This window comes from Oncorhynchus nerka, linkage group LG17 (genome assembly GCF_034236695.1).
Source record: "Oncorhynchus nerka isolate Pitt River linkage group LG17, Oner_Uvic_2.0, whole genome shotgun sequence".
NCBI lineage: Eukaryota > Metazoa > Chordata > Actinopteri > Salmoniformes > Salmonidae > Oncorhynchus > Oncorhynchus nerka.
Window position 1 is genome coordinate 19,629,401 of NC_088412.1, and position 17,589 is coordinate 19,646,989.

The 17,589-nt window shown below is 43.1% G+C and overlaps 1 protein-coding gene across 2 annotated transcripts in view; it reads left to right on the forward strand.

Moving 5' to 3' along the window:
- The window catches only part of LOC115144848 (peroxisome proliferator-activated receptor alpha-like), a 71,918-nt gene that overhangs the window by 47,657 nt on the left and 6,672 nt on the right, over window positions 1-17,589 (forward strand). For both annotated transcript variants that reach the window (XM_029685946.2, XM_029685947.2), the window contains exon 5: window positions 7,320-7,519. In XM_029685946.2, the coding sequence (XP_029541806.1) occupies window positions 7,320-7,519 (200 nt within the window). The remainder of the gene's footprint in view (window positions 1-7,319; window positions 7,520-17,589) is intronic.

The window sequence follows — 17,589 nt, forward strand, 5'->3', positions numbered from 1 at the left end:
TTGTCTACATTTTATTTAGCCTAGACAGGTGCATGTCTAGCACAAAATCAACTGCTTCTATTGGAACTATTTGAAAGTATTTTAAAATAATTAACTATAAATAGCCTACTATTTGAAAGTATTTTCAAATACACATTTAAAATGTTATTTTCAAATAATGGATTAAATGCATGGGAGTGTATTTGAGTCAGTGTATTTCAGTATTTTCAAATACTTGCCACGTATATTTCCAAATACATTCCAATATTTAACTAGTCTTTTCAAATAAAAAATAAATAAATACTTCCAAATGTCTTTTAAAGTAATTGAAATACCATAAATGGTATCTGAACCCAGGTCTGGGACTGATTCTCAATATTAGTATTAATTTCAATATGTTTATGTGGGACCAGCACTTGTGTGTTCAAGACAAGTTTCCCCCCAGGATAAAATAAAGTGGGTGTTCACTTATCTCATCTGTACATACAGTCCTCTATCTGTACACACAGCCCCTCTATCTGTGCATACAGTCCTCTATCTGTACATACAGTCCTCTATCTGTACATACAGTCCCTCTATCTGTACACATAGTCCCTCTATCTGTGCATACAGTCCTCTATCTGTACACACAGTCCCTCTATCTGTACATACAGTCCTCTACCTGTACATACAGTCCTCTATCTGTACATACAGTCCTCTATCTGTACACACAGTCCCTCTATCTGTACACACAGTCCCTCTATCTGTGCGTACAGTCCTATATCTGTACACACAGTCCTCTATCTGTACACACAGTCCCTCTATCTGTACACATAGTCCCTCTATCTGTGCATACAGTCCTCTATCTGTACATACAGTCCTCTATCTATACACACAGTCACTCTAATTGTACATACAGTCCTCTATCTGTACACACAGTCCCTCTATCTGTACACATAGTCCCTCTATCTGTGCATACAGTCCTCTATCTGTACACACAGTCCCTCTATCTGTTTATACAGTCCTCTATCTGTAGTCCTCTATCTGTACACACAGTCCCTATCTGTACAGTCCTCTATCTGTACATACAGTCACTCTATCTGTACATACAGTCCTCTATCTGTACACACAGTCCCTCTATCTGTACATACAGTCCCTCTATCTGTACACACAGTCCCTCTATCTGTACATACAGTCCTCTATATCTGTTTATCTGTACAGTTCTCTGTTTATCACATACAGTCCCTCTATCTGTACATACAGTCCCTATCTGTACACACAGTCCCTCTATCTGTACACACAGTCCCTCTATCTATACACATACAGTCCTCTATCTGTACATACAGTCCTCTATCTGTACACAGTCAGTCCACAGTCTATCTGTACACATAGTCCCTCTATCTGTGCATACAGTCCTCTATCTGTACACACAGTCCCTCTATCTGTACACACAGTCCTCTATCTGTTTACACAGTCCCTCTATCTGTTTATACATCTGTCATACAGTCTATCTGTACACACAGTCCCTCTATCTGTACACATCTGTACACACAGTCCTCTATCTGTATCTGTACATACAGTCCTCTATCTGTGTATACAGTCCTCTATCTGTACACACACAGTCCTCTATCTGTACACACAGTCCCTCTATCTGTACACATAGTCCAGTCTCTATCTGTGCATACAGTCCTCTGTCTGTACAGTCACTGTAGTCCCTCTATCTGTACATCCCTCTATCTGTGCAGTCCTCTATCTGTACACACAGTCCCTCTATCTGTACACACAGTCCCTCTATCTGTACATACAGTCCTCTATCTGTACAGTATACAGTCCTCTATCTATCTGTACACAGTCCCTCTATCTGTACATACAGTCCCTCTATCTGTACACACAGTCCCTCTATCTGTACACATAGTCCCTCTATCTGTGCCTCTATCCAGTCCTCTATCTGTACACACAGTCCCTCTATCTGTACATACAGTCCCTCTATCTGTACATACAGTCCTCTATCTGTTTATACAGTCCTCTATCTGTACATACAGTTCTCTATCTGTACACACAGTCCCTCTATCTGTACACATAGTCCCTCTATCTGTGCATCCTCTATCTGTACACACAGTCCCTCTATCTGTACAGTACTGTTTAGTCCTCTATCTGTTTATACAGTCCTCTATCTGTACATACAGTTCTCTATCTGTACACATATCCCTCTATCTGTGCAGTCCTCTATCTGTACACACAGTCCCTCTATCTGTACAGTCACAGTCCCTCTATCTGTACATACAGTCCTATCTGTACATCTGTGTTTCTGTACATACAGTCCTCTATCTGTACATACAGTCCTCTATCTGTACACACAGTCCTCTATCTGTACACATAGTCCCTCTATCTGTACATCAGTCCTCTATCTGTGCATACAGTCCCTCTATCTGTACATACAGTCCCTCTATCTGTACAGTCCTCTATCTGTTTACAGTCCCTCTATCTGTACATATCTGTACCAGTCCTATCTGTACACACAGTCCCTCTATCTGTACACACAGTCCCTCTATCTGTGCGTACAGTCCTATATCTGTACACACAGTCCCTCTATCTGTACATACAGTCCTCTATCTGTGTATACAGTCCTCTATCTGTACATACAGTCCTCTATCTGTACACACAGTCCCTCTATCTGTACACATAGTCCCTCTATCTGTACATCTGTACACACAGTCCCTCTATCTGTACATACAGTCCTCTATCTGTACATACAGTCCTCTATCTGTACACACAGTCCCTCTATCTGTACACACAGTCCCTCTATCTGTGCGTACAGTCCTGTACATACAGTCTGTATACAGTCATCAGTCCTCTATCTGTACACACAGTCCCTCTATCTGTACACATAGTCCCTCTATCTGTGCAGACAGTCCTCTATCTGTACATACAGTCCTCTATCTGTACACACAGTCCCTCTATCTGTGCACATAGTCCCTCTATCTGTGCATACAGTCCTCTATCTGTACATACAGTCCTCTATCTATACACACAGTCACTCTAATTGTACATACAGTCCTCTATCTGTACACACAGTCCCTCTATCTGTACACATAGTCCCTCTATCTGTGCATACAGTCCTCTATCTGTACACACAGTCCCTCTATCTGTACATACAGTCCTCTATCTGTTTATACAGTCCTCTATCTGTACATACAGTCCTCTATCTGTACACACAGTCCCTCTATCTGTACACACAGTCCCTCTATCTGTACATACAGTCCTCTATCTGTGTATACAGTCCTCTATCTGTACGTACAGTCCTCGATCTGTACACACAGTCCCTCTATCTGTACACATAGTCCCTCTATCTGTGCATCCAGTCCTCTATCTGTACACACAGTCCCTCTATCTGTACATACAGTCCTCTATCTGTTTATACAGTCCTCTATCTGTTTATACAGTCCTCTATCTGTACATACAGTTCTCTATCTGTACACATAGTCCCTCTATCTGTGCATACAGTCCTCTATCTGTACACACAGTCCCTCTATCTGTACATACAGTCCTCTATCTGTTTATACAGTCCTCTATCTGTACATACAGTCCTCTATCTGTACACACAGTCCCTCTATCTGTACACACAGTCCCTCTATCTGTACATACAGTCCTCTATCTGTTTATACAGTCCTCTATCTGTACATACAGTCCTCTATCTGTACACACAGTCCCTCTATCTGTACACATAGTCCCTCTATCTGTGCATCCAGTCCTCTATCTGTACACACATTCCCTCTATCAGTACATACAGTCCTCTATCTGTTTATACAGTCCTCTATCTGTACATACAGTCCTCTATCTGTACACACAGTCCCTCTATCTGTACACATAGTCCCTCTATCTGTGCATACAGTCCTCTATCTGTACACACAGTCCCTCTATCTGTACACATAGTCCCACTATCTGTGCTTACGGTCCTCTATCTGTACACACAGTCCCTCTATCTGTACACATAGTCCCTCTATCTGTGCATACAGTCCTCTATCTGTTTATACAGTCCTCTATCTGTACATACAGTCCTCTATCTGTACACACAGTCCCTCTATCTGTACACATAGTCCCTCTATCTGTGCATCGTCCTCTATCTGTACACACAGTCCCTCTATCTGTACATACAGTCCTCTATCTGTACACACAGTCCCTCTATCTGTACACACAGTCCCTCTATCTGTACACATAGTCCCTCTATCTGTCCCTCTATCTGTGCACACAGTCCCTCTATCTGTACATACAGTCCCTCTATCTGTACACATAGTCCTCTATCTGTACATACAGTCCTCTATCTGTACACACAGTCCCTATCTGTACTCCTCTATCTGTACACACAGTCCCTCTATCTGTACATACAGTCCTCTATCTGTTTATACAGTCCTCTATCTGTACATACAGTCCTCTATCTGTACATACAGTCCTCTATCTGTACATACAGTCCTCTATCTGTACATACAGTCCTCTATCTGTACACACAGTCCCTCTATCTGTACACACAGTCCATCTGTCTGTGCATACAGTCCTCTATCTGTACACACAGTCCCTCTATCTGTACACACAGTCCCTCTATCTGTACACACAGTCCCTCTATCTGTTTATACAGTCCTCTATCTGTACATACAGTCCTCTATCTGTACACACAGTCCCTCTATCTGTGCATACAGTCCTCTATCTGTACACACAGTCCCTCTATCTGTACATACAGTCCTCTGTCTGTACATACAGTCCTCTATCTGTACATACAGTCCCTCTATCTGTGCATACAGTCCTCTGTCTGTACATACAGTCCTCTATCTGTACACACAGTCCCTCTATCTGTGCATACAGTCCTCTGTCTGTACATACAGTCCTCTATCTGTACACACAGTCCCTCTATCTGTGCATACAGTCCTCTGTCTGTACATACAGTCCTCTATCTGTACATACAGTCCTCTATCTGTACATACAGTCCTCTATCTGTACACACAGTCCCTCTATCTGTACATACAGTCCTCTGTCTGTGCATACAGTCCTTTGTCTGTAGATACAGTCCTCTATCTGTACATACAGTCCCTCTATCTGTGCATACAGTCCTCTGTCTGTGCATACAGTCCTCTATCTGTACACACAGTCCCTCTATCTGTGCATACAGTCCCTCTATCTGTGCATACAGTCCCTCTATCTGTACATACAGTCCTCTATCTGTACATACAGTCCTCTATCTGTACACACAGTCCCTCTATCTGTACATACAGTCCTCTGTCTGTGCATACAGTCCTCTGTCTGTACATACAGTCCTCTATCTGTACATACAGTCCCTCTATCTGTGCATACAGTCCTCTGTCTGTACATACAGTCCTCTATCTGAACATACAGTCCTCCATCTGTACACACAGTCCCTCTATCTGTACACACAGTCCCTCTATCTGTGCATACAGTCCTCCATCTGTACACACAGTCCCTCTATCTGTACACACAGTCCCTCTATCTGTGCATACAGTCCTCTGTCTGTACATACAGTCCTCTATCTGTACACACAGTCCCTCTATCTGTGCACACAGTCCTCTGTCTGTACATACATTCCTCTATCTGTACATACAGTCCTCTATCTGTACACACAGTCCCTCTATCTATGCATACAGTCCTCTGTCTGTACATACAGTCCTCTATCTGTACATACAGTCCTCTATCTGTACATACAGTCCTCTATCTGTACACACAGTCCTCTATATGTACATACAGTCCCTCTATCTGTGCATCCAGTCCCTCTATCTGTACACACAGTCCTCTATATATACATACAGTCCCTCTATCTGTACATACAGTCCTCTATCTGTACATACAGTCCTCTATATGTACATACAGTCCCTCTATCTGTACATACAGTCCTCTATATGTACATACAGTCCCTCTATCTGTGCATGTGTATTGTGTTTCATATGTTTATTTCATTTGTTTATATATATTTTTAGGGGTGTTTCATATGTTACCTAAATGTAACAGTATACAGGAGAATGACATGGGAGAGGGTCATGGAACATATAGAACCTGATACACTGAGGCTTTAGACCCCCCCCCTTTTCTCTCTCTCTCCCCCTTTTGCATAAATCATGCATGGATTTCAATGGAATTTATTTTGGTAGTCACTCTTGCCTCTTGCCTGCAGGACTACAGCACTCCAGAAGAGACATTATAAATTCCTCCCTGCTCCTTAAGCCTTTCAGCAGCATAGATTGGGTTGTTTGTTGTTTGTTTGACAGACGCTCTGACAGATTGTTGTCCCACACCGTCCCTGTGCTCTGCTTTAGTGAGTCAGAGACTCATCCTCATCCTCCTCTTAGTCTGATGTTCTTATCCCGAGTCTCCTGGGCCCCACTCAGAGCATCTCTCATTTCCTCTTTCTCTAATGACAGTTGGCTGCTGCCTCAGGATCCCCATCCTCCTGACGTGGGATCAACTACTATTTGAAATGTTTCAAATACTTTAAGCGTTTGCTTTAGTCTGCCAGGTAAACTCAATCGAGCCCAAGCGAAGTATTTGAAATGATGTTGAATAGTATTTGAACCCAGGTTTGCCATCCTTCCCAGGGATCTGCCAAGTTTAGAGGAACCATTCACTTATACAGTAATCTAATATGGCCCCATTCTGAACACCGGCTTGTTTTACTGTAATTTACCAGTCAGTGAATGTGTGTGTGTGTGTGTGTGTGTGGTGTGGTTAATCACAATAGAACACATTTGTTCTATAGAAGCCAGTGAAATCTGAGCCCAGCTGTATCCCTTTAGAGTACCATAAATATATGCAATAGGTGCATCTGCTGTTGTGTGTGTGTGTGTGTGTGTGTGTGTGTGTGTGTGTGTGTGTGAGAGAGAGAGGGAAGGGGTTATTGGTAGTGCAACTGTAATCTGATTAGCTAGACACTTAGGATCAGAGTCACACACACACACTAGCTACCTGATTTGTCCTATTTTCTTTAGTGTGCTAACACATAAATCCTCAACTAGCCCTCATCCTGCCCCCAATTCTCTCAACTGTTCCTGAAACATACAGGACATTAAACTCATGTCTCCAGGGATCCATAACCTGTCTTTATATCTATAAAACTTAAAACAACAGTGTTCATGATTTGGCAAACAGTACTCAATTGTCTTGAACCTCCATATCTTTCTTATGTTGATTTAATAAACAATATACCGTACAATTGGCATGCGTCTGCATATCTGTCTCAGCAAAACAGATACATCTTTGTCCGTTGCAGTTTAATTCAATAAAAATGACACGTCACTGCCATGCTGCACCTAATGTGTTTTCTTCCTCTCCTCTGTGCAATTTCCTCTGTGCTCTCTGTTTAGCGATCCGTTTTGGTCGGATGCCCCAGTCAGAGAAGCTGAAGCTGAAGGCAGAGATCCAGACGGGGGACATGGAGGTGGAGGACCCTGAGCAAGCCGACCAGAAGACCCTGGCTAGGCACATCTATGAGGCCTACCTCAAAAACTTCAACATGAACAAGGCCAAAGCCCGCACCATCCTCACCGGAAAGACCAGCACTCCAGTAAGAGCAGTGTGTGGAAGTGCGGGGGGTGGGGGCTTGCTTGCATGCATGCGAGCATGTTGGACCAAACTGAAACTCACTGTCCAAAGGGAATAATTCAAATATTGGAAATGCCATACTATTTGTTCCAACCCTAATGATTACACCATGTCTTTTTTTGTGCAACCAGAAGGGTCCAATATTATATTTTGAATGATTCCCTTTGGAGTGTGTAGGCTGCATTTGGATCCAGTTTAAATGTGATGAAATGGGCAATCAAACAGTCCTTATGTGTCAATATAACCTGGCAACAACTACGCAATAGGAGCCAAAGAATCATGCAACGACAGAAATACATTTCTAGGACACATCTGTCTGAATATACTTTATGAAGAGACACTCTGTATGACCCTGACTCATAAAGGACCATTATTAACAGTATTTGGGGAAAAACTCCTTCCATCTTGCTTTAAAGATTATGCCCTTAGATCTGTGGACTCCAAGAGTAGACTATATGGGTGGGATAAGTGTTATGTTTCTGGTAAGTTGGTGAATTCCATCATCGGTGGGTGTAGGTGTGGCAAGGGTCAGAAAGAAGATGTCAGAAAGGATTCAGTCAGTAAGCGGTCAGTGGTCACAGGTCAGTTGAAATACACATCCACATGTAACACAGACCAAACTGTTACTGTAGTTCCTATGTTCAGTGGTGAGTCTGTAGTTCCTCTGTTCAGTGGTTCAGTTTCATGCATGTTAACATTAGAAGCCTTCTCCCTAAATTAGTTTTGTTCACTACTTTATCACACTCTGCCAACCCGGATGTCCTAGCCGTGTCTGAATCCTGGCTTAGGAAGGCCATCAAAAATCCTGAAAAAAAAAAAATCCCATCCCTAACTATAACATTTTCCGACAAGATAGAACTGCTAAAGGGGGAGGAGTTGCAATCTACAGCAGAGATAGCCTGCAGAGTTTTGTCATACTATCCAGGTCTGTGCCCAAACAATTCAAGCTTCTACTTTTAAAAATCCATACTGTTAGGTGACCTAAATTGGGACATGCTTAACACCCAGGCCGTCCTACAATCCAAACTAGATGTCCTCAATCTCACACAAATTATCAAGCAACCTACCAGGTACAACCCTAAATCCGTAACCATGGGCATCCTCTTAGATATCATCCTGACCAACTTGCCCTCTAAATACACCTCTGCTTTCTTCAACCAGGATCTCAGCGATCACTGCCTCATTGCCTGCATGCGTAATGGGTCCGCGGTCAAACTACCACCCCTCATCACTGTCAAACGCTCCCTTTAAACACACCCTAAAACCTAAAACACAGCGACCAGGCCTTTCTAATCGACTTGGCCCGGGTATCCTGGAAGGATATTGACCTCATCCCATCAGTAGAAGATGCCTGGTTGCTCTTCAAAAGTGCTTTCCTCACCATCTTAAATAAGCATGCCCCATTCAAAAAATGTAGAACTAAGAACAGACATGGTTCACCCCAGACCTGACTGCCCTTGACCAGCACAAAAACATCCTGTGGCGTTCTGCATTAGCAACAAATAGCCCCTGTGATATGCAACTTTTCAGGGAAGTCAGCAACCAATATACTCAGTCAGTTAGGAAAGCTAAGACTAGCTTTTTCAAACAGAAATGTGCATCCTATAGCACTAATTCCAAAAAGTTTTGGAACACTGTAAAGTCCATGGAGAATAAGAGCACCTCCTCCCAGCTGCCCACTGCACTGAGGATAGGAAACACTGTCACCACCGATAAATCTACGATAATCGATAGTTTCAATAAGCATTTTCCTATGGCTGGCAATGCTTTCCACCTGGCTATCCCTGCCTACATTTGCACACACTGTACATAGATTGTTCTATTATGCTATTGACTGTACATTTGTTTATGTGTAACTGTGTTGTTTGTTTTGTCGCACTGCTTTGCTTTATCTTGGCCAGGTCACAGTTGTAAATGAGAACTTGTTCTCAACTGGCCTACCTGGTTAAATAAAGGTGGAAAAAAAGTGGTGAGTCTTTAGTTCTTCTGTTCAGTGGTGAGTCTGTAGTTCTTCTATTCAGTGGTGAGTCTGTAGTTCCTCTGTTCAGTGGTGAATCTGAGTTCTTCGGTTCAGTGGTTAGGCTGTAGTTCTCTGTTCAGTGGTGAATCTGAGTTATTCGGTTCAGTGGTTAGGCTGTAGTTCTCTGTTCAGTGGTGAGTCTGTAGTTCTCTGTTCAGTGGTGAGTCTGTAGTTCTCTGTTCAGTGGTGAGTCTTTAGTTCTCTTTATACAACGGGTGGTTCTTATCCTAAATGCTGATTGGTTAAAACCGCATTCCAGCCGGTGTCTATTCCACAAGTTAAGATATATGATGTTAAAATGCCTATTTACTCTGTTCCATCTTACTGCGCAATCCACTGTCTCATCAGCCCAGCCAGACTATTTATGTACTTGATCTCCACTATAAAAGTAATCTAGACATTATCTCATATTTCTTTTAGACTAACATTTAGTTTTCAACAGTGGATATTTGTATAAACCTTGCTGTCTGTCTCTGTTACATTTGCAACATTGTTTCAATATTCAAATTCAATCTCAAATTCGATCTCCCATAGTAATGAGCTTGTCTTTTGACGGGACAAGACAGACAGGCAGGCAGCGTTTCTCAGCCAGTCGAAATCATCAATCAGCTGGCATAGTTTTTATGGATACAGTTGAAGTCGGAAGTTTACATACACTTAGGTTGGAGTCATTAAAACTTGTTTTTCAACCATTCCACAAATTAGGTTAGGACATCTACTGTTAGGAAATCTACTTTGTGCATGACACAAGTAATATTTCCAACAATTGTTTACAGACATATTATTTCACTGTATCACAATTCCATTGGGTCAGAAGAAAACATACACTAAGTTGACTGTGGCTTTAAACAGCTTGGAAAAATGTGATGTCATGGCTTTAGAAGCTTCTGATAGGCGAATTGACATCATTTGAGTCAATTGGAGGTGTACCTGTAGATGTATTTCAAGGCCTACCTTCAAACTCAGTGCCTCTTTGCTTGACATCATGGGAAAATCAAAAGAAATCAGCCAAGACCTCAGAAATAAAATTGTAGACTTCCACAAGTCTGGTTCATCCTTGGGAACAATTTCCAAGCGCTGAAGGTACCACATTCATCTGTACAAACAATAGTACACAAGTATAAACACCATGGGACCATGCAGCCATCATACTGCTCAGGAAGGAGACACGTTCTGTCTCCTAGAGATGAATGTACTTTTGTGCGAAAAGTGCAAATCAATCCCAGAACAACAGCAAAGGACCTTGTGAAGATGCTGGAGGAAACAGGTTCAAAAGTATCTATATCCACAGTAAAACGAGTCCTATATCGACATCACCTGAAAGGCGGCTCAGCAAGGAAGAAGCCACTGCTCAAAAACCGCCTTCAAAAAGCCAGACTACAGTTTGCAACTGCACATGAGGACAAAGATCGTACTTTTGGAGAAATGTCCTCTGGTCTGATGAAACAAAAATATAAATGTTTGGCCATAATGACCATCGTTATGTTTGGAGGAAAAGGGAGAGGCTTGCAAGCCGAAGAACACCATCCCACCCATGAAGCACAGGGGTGGCAGCTGTGGGGGTGCTTTGCTGCAGGAGGGACTGGTGCACTTCACAAAATAGATGGCATCATGAGGAGGCAAAATGATGTGGATATATTGAAACAACATCTCAAGACATCAGTCAGGAAGTTAAAACTTGGTTGCAAATGGGTCTTCCAAATGGACAATGACCCCAAGCATACTTCCAAAGTTGTGGCAAAATGGCTTAAGAACAACAAAGTCAAGGTATTGGAGTGGCCATCACAAAGCCCTGACCTCAATCCTATAGATAATTTGTGGGCAGAACTGGAAAAGCGTGTGCGAGCAATGAGGCCTACAAACCTGACTCAGTTACACCAGGTCTGTCAGAAGGAATGGGCCAAAATTCACCCAAATTATTGTGGGAAGCTTCTGGAAGGCTACCCAAAACGTATGACCCAAGGGTAAACAATTTAAAGGCAATGCTACCAAATACTAATTTGAGTGTATGTAAACTTCTGCCCCACTGGGAATGTGATGAAAGAAATAAAAGCTGAAATAAATAATTCTGTCTACTATTAATCTGACATTTCACATTCTTAAAACAACGTGGTGATCCTAACTGACCTAAAACAGGGAATTTTTACTCTGATTAAATGTCAGGAATTGTGAAAAACTGAGTTTAAATATATTTGGCTAAGGTGTATGTAAACTTCCGACTTCAACTGCATGTACAAAGAAATGTATATTGAAAAAAGCTCAAAATAAACAAAGTGTAGCTAGTTTGCAGTCTTTCCAGTTTAAGTTTGAAGTGATTGTGTTGGCTGTGTTGTTGGCTAGCTCCTCTGAACTACTGTGTCCTGACAAGAGAGCACATTTTTTATGCCAGGCGAAATCGCGCCTCATTGTTATGGATGTATCCAAATAAAATGTCACTACAAAACAGCTTAAACAAACGCAAATGCAGCTACTGTTGTTATTCTGGCTGCACTGTTTGGCGTGACTGGAAGTTAGCCGTAGTTGGCGAGCTACGGTAGCAAGCAAGGGATAAGAACGTTGGCAGCCAGTATGGCAATGGAGCATTTAGAACGAACTAATCGGTCATGTCCATAGATACAGAACAAAAAGACAATGACTGGGTCGCGTCTCTGGCAACCGAAAATCAAATCAAATAAATGGCTAAAATACATTAGAATAGAATACAGTATATACATATGAGATCAGTAACGCAGTTTGTAAACATTATTAAAGTGACTAGTGGCCAGTGATTCCATGTCTATGTATATAGGGAAGCAGCCTCTAAGGTGCAGGGTTGAGTAACCAGGTGGTAGCCGGCTAGTGATGGCTATTCAACAGTCTGATGGCCTTAAGAGAAAGGCAGTTTTTCAGTCTCTCGGTCCCAGCTTTGATGCACCTGTACTGACCTCGCCTTCTGGATGATAGCTCGGATGGTTGATGTCCTTGATGATCTTTTTGGACTTCCTGTGACATCGGGTGCTGTAGGTGTCCTGAAGGGCAGGTAGTGTGCCCCCAGTGATGCGTTGGGCAAACAGCACCACCCTCTGGAGAACCCTGTGGTTTCGGGCGGTGCAGTCGGTGATACAGCCAAACAGGATACTCTCAATTGTGCATTTGTAAAAGTTTCTGAGGGTCCTAGGGGCCAAGACAAATTTCTTCAGCCTCCTGAGGTTGAAGAGGCGTTGTTGCGCCTTCTTCACCACACTGTCTGTGTGGGTGGACCATTTCAGTTTGTCCGTGATGTGTACGCCGAAGAACTTGAAGCTTTCCCCCCTTCTCCACTGCGGTCCTGTCGATGTGGATAGGGGCGTGCTCCTTCTGCTGTTTTCTGAAGTCCACGGTCAGCTTCTTCATGTTGTTGATGTTGAGGGAGAGGTTATTTTCCTGGCATCACTCTGCCAGGGCCCTCACCTCCTCCCTGTAGGCTGCCTTGTCAATGTTGGTAATCAGTGTAATTTGCAAACTTGATGATTGAGTTGGAGGTGTGCATGGCCACACAGTCATGGGGGAACAGGGAGTACAGGAGGGGGCTGAGTACGAACCCCTGTGTTGAGGATAAGTGAAGTGGAGGTGTTGTTTCCAACCTTCACCACCTGGGGGTGGCCCATCAGGAACTCCAGGACCCAGTTGCACAGGGTGGGGTTCAAACCCAGGGTCCCGAGCTTAATGATGAGCTTGGAGGGTACTATGGTGTTGAAGGCTAAGCTATAGTCAATGAACAGCATTCTGATGTAGGTATTCCTCTTGTCCAGATGGGATAGGGCAGTATGCAGTGTGATGGTGATTGCATCATCTGTGGATCTATTGGGGCGGTAAGCAAATGAATGGAAGTAGGTCTAGGGTGTCAGGTAAAGTGGAGGTGATATGATCCTTAACCTCTCAAAGCACTTCATGATGACAGAAGTGAGTGTTAGTTCAGTCTCTGTACTGACGTTTTGCCTGTTTGATTGCCTTACGGAGGGAATAACTACACTGTTTGTATCCAACCATATTCCTAGTCACCTTGCCATGGTTAAATGCAGTTTTTTGCCCTTTCAGTTTTGCGTGAATGCTGCCATCTATCCATTTCTGGTTTGGGTAGGTTTTAATAGTCACCTTAAGGAACATCATCCCCTATACACTTCCTGATGAACTCTGTCACTGTGTCCGTGTAAACGTCAATGTTATTCTCATAGGCTACCCAGAACATATCAGAGTCCTTGTGATCAATCTTGAAGCATGGATTCTGATTGGTCAGACCAGCGTTGAATAGTCCTTAGCACAGGTACTTCCTGTTTGAGTTTCTGCCTATAGGAAGGGAGGAGCAAAATGGAGCAGTGATCTGATTTGCCGAAGGTAGGCATCTCGAAAAGGCGAGTAGAACTGGTCTAGTGTTTTTCCTAAGCGAGTACTACAGCCAATGTGTTGATAGAACTTCCATAGCGGTTTCTTTAAATTTTCTTGGTTATAATCCATAAAGTCCAGTGTAGGTCCTTGAGGGCTGTTGTGGTATCGGCTTGAGTGGGAATATACAGTTTCTGTATGTTATCACACCATGAGTAGTTAACCATGAAACATACTTTCTTCCCAGAAAGTTCTTTACTCCTGTCTGCATGGACGGGAACAGTATATCCCGAGAGACGTGATTCCCTGAAACAGAGTATGTTACAGTCCCTTATGTCTCTCTGGAAGGAGATCCTTGCCCTGATCTCGTCGACTTAATTGTCCAGAGACTGAACATTAGCGAGTAATACACTCGGAAGCGGTGGATGGTGTGCCCTCCTCCTGAGTCGCACTCCGAATACCTCTTTTCTTCCGGCCACGTCTTGGCCACATCAGCCTCTGGGATAAATTAAATTGCCCTGGGGGATACAAGTAAAGGATCCAATTCAGGAAAGTCGTATTCCTGGCCGTAATGCTGGTGAGTTACCACCGCTCTGATATCCAAAAGTTATATCCGGCTGTATATAATATATATATTTTTTTTTACGTTCTGGGCTAATAATGTAAGAAATAACACACCAAAAAAACTAAATACAGCAAAGTTGCTTAGGAGCTAGAAGCAGAGCTGCCACTGTTTGCAGGTGTGCCAATATATCTTGCAAACACCGGCTTCTCTGGCATTATCCATTGAGTATCCACTCAGAGTTCAGTAGTCTAGTCCAGTTACTAGTTACTAGAGTTAATGATAGTCTAGTCCAGTTGTTAGAAGTGATTCAGTCCTAGCAGTTTGATCTTCTCCAGGTTTCCCAATGAGCTCATGGTATCACAGTGTTGTAAACGGTGAGCAGAAACTGTGGACCAACTACACTGTATGGATAGACACTCAGTTTAGCTTTAGCATAGCCTTTAGCATAGCCTTTTAGCAATGCCTTGAGGGGAGAGTGGGTTAAGTTGAGCTCAAGGGATAAGTTGAGCCACCCTTGTTTGTAGGAAGCCATACAGTGCATTTATAAAGGATTCAGACCCATTTATTCAGGACATTTAGAGACTCCTGCGTTGTCTTGGCTGTATGTTGACGGTCATTGTCCTGTTGCAAGGTGAACCTTCGCCCCAGTCTGAGGTCCTGAGCGCTTTGGAGAAGATTTTCATCAAGAATCTCGACTGACTAGTCTCCCAGTCCCTGCTGCTGAAAAACATACCCACAGCATGATGATGCTACCACCATGCTTCACCGTAGGGATGGTGCCAGGTTTCCTCCAGATGTGACGCTAGGCATTTAGGACAAATAGTTCAATCTTGGTTTCATCAGACCAGAGAATCTTGTTTCTCATGATCTGGGAGTCCTTTAGGTGCCTTTTGCAAAACTCAAAGCAGGCTGTCATGTGTGTGGCTTCCGTCTGGCCACTCTACCATAAAGGCCTGATTGGTGGAGTGCTGCAGAGATGGTTGTCCTTCTGGAAAGTTCTCCCATCTCCACAGAGGAACTCTGGAGCTCTGTCAGAGTGACCATAGGGTTGTTGGTCACCTCCTTGACCAAGGCGCATCTCCTCCGATTGCTCAGTTTGGCGGGTGGCCAGCTCTAGGAATAGTCTTGGTGTTTCAAAACTTCCATTTAAGAATAGTATAGTTGCCACAGTGTTCTTGGGAACCTTCAATGCTGCAGAAATGTTTTGGTACCCTTCCCCAGATCTGTCTCAGAGCTCTAAGGACGATTCCTTAGACCTCATGGCTTGGTTTTTGCTCTGACATGCATTGTCAACTGTGGGACCTTATACAGACAGGTGTGTGCCTTTCCAAATCATGTCCAATCAATTGAATTTACCACAGGTGGACCTAATCACGTTGTAGAAACATCTCAAGGATGATCAATGGAAACATGGATGCACCTGAGCTCAATTTCGAGTCTCATAGCAAAGGGTCTGAATAATTATGTAAATAAGGTATTTCTGTTTTGAATATTTAATACATTTGCAAAAAAAATGTTTAACTGCTTTGTCATTATGGGGTATTGTGTGTAGATTGATGAGGGACATTTTTTATTTAATTAATTTTAGAATAAGGCTGTAACAACATTTGGAAAAAGGGAAGGGGTCCAAATGCACTGTACACAAAATGAATCATGTGACCAAATATTTAGGAATAGGTCATAATTTCATGGAGTCTGTGGGGGAAGAAACCACATTGAAAAAGTGATATGAAAGTTAGTTCCAAAAAAACAGATTTTCGCCAAGTCAAATGCATTTATTGTGTTAGAGGTTTTATGATGTTTGTATCTAAACCAGTGGTTCCCAACCAGGGGTACTAGGACCTGGGGGTACTTGGCCTATCAGCTGGGGGTACTTGAGAAAACTCATGAGACCATAGACCTACTGGTAAAATGCACATGAAGGGTACTTTAGGGATACTCCGGGCAGAGCCAAATTCAGTTGTTGGTGATCTAAACCAAAGTAGATCATTTGAAGATTGTTCTATACATTGGGGTCTTTATAGGCTACCATATGAGGTCCTAAACCTAGCATGAAAGTGCATCCTTGTAGCTGTGTGAGCTAATATAGTCAAAAGGTTTGCCTTGGGGTAAGTTGAGCCAATGGCCATGGAGAAAATTTTGCCAATGTTGGAACCAATGGCAAGTTAAGCAAATTAAAGTGTTTTCTTACCAATTATTGCAGGGATATCAGGTAACAACAGGGCCTGGCCTATGTTAAAAGTGTCATTAAAAAGTACAAAGTGTTTGTTTGTTACACCCCTTTTGCCCACAGAACAGCCTCAATTCGTCGAGGTATGGACTCTACAAGGTGTTGAAAGCGTTCCACAAGGATGCTGGCCCATGTTGACTTCGATGCTTCCCACAGTTGTGTCAAGTTGGCTGGTTGTCCGGGTGGTGGGCCGTTCTTGATACACACAGGAAACTGTTGAGCGTGAAAAACCCAGCAGTGTTGAAGTTCTCGACACACACACACCGGTGTGCCTGGCACATACTACCATACCCCGTTCAAAGCCACTTAAGTATTTTGTCTTGAACTTGCATCTTCTGAATGGCACATCCAATCCATGTCTCAATTCTCTCAAGGCTTAAAAATCCTTCTTTAACCTGTCTCCTCCCCTTCATCTACACTAATTGAAGTGGATTTAACAAGTTACATCAATAAGGTTTTGTCATGGAAATCTTTTAGCTTTGTACACTCAGTGTATATATCTCTTTTTCTTTTCTTTTTTTTTTACCCCTTTTTCTCCCCAATTTCGTGGTGTCCAATTGTTGTAGTAGCTACAATCTTATCTCATCGCTACAACTCCCGTACGGGGCTCGGGAGAGAGGAAGGTTGAAAGTCATACGTCCTCCGATACACAACCCAACCTAGCCGCACTGCTTCTTAACACAGCGCGCATCCAACCCGGAAACCAGCCGCACCAATGTGTCGGAGGAAACACTGTGCACCTGGCAACCTTGGTTAGCGCGCACTGTGCCCGGCCCGCCACAGGAGTCGCTGGTGCGCGATGAGACAAGGACATCCCTACCGACCAAGCCCTCCCTAACCCAGACGACGCTAGGCATACTATATATAGTATACTAT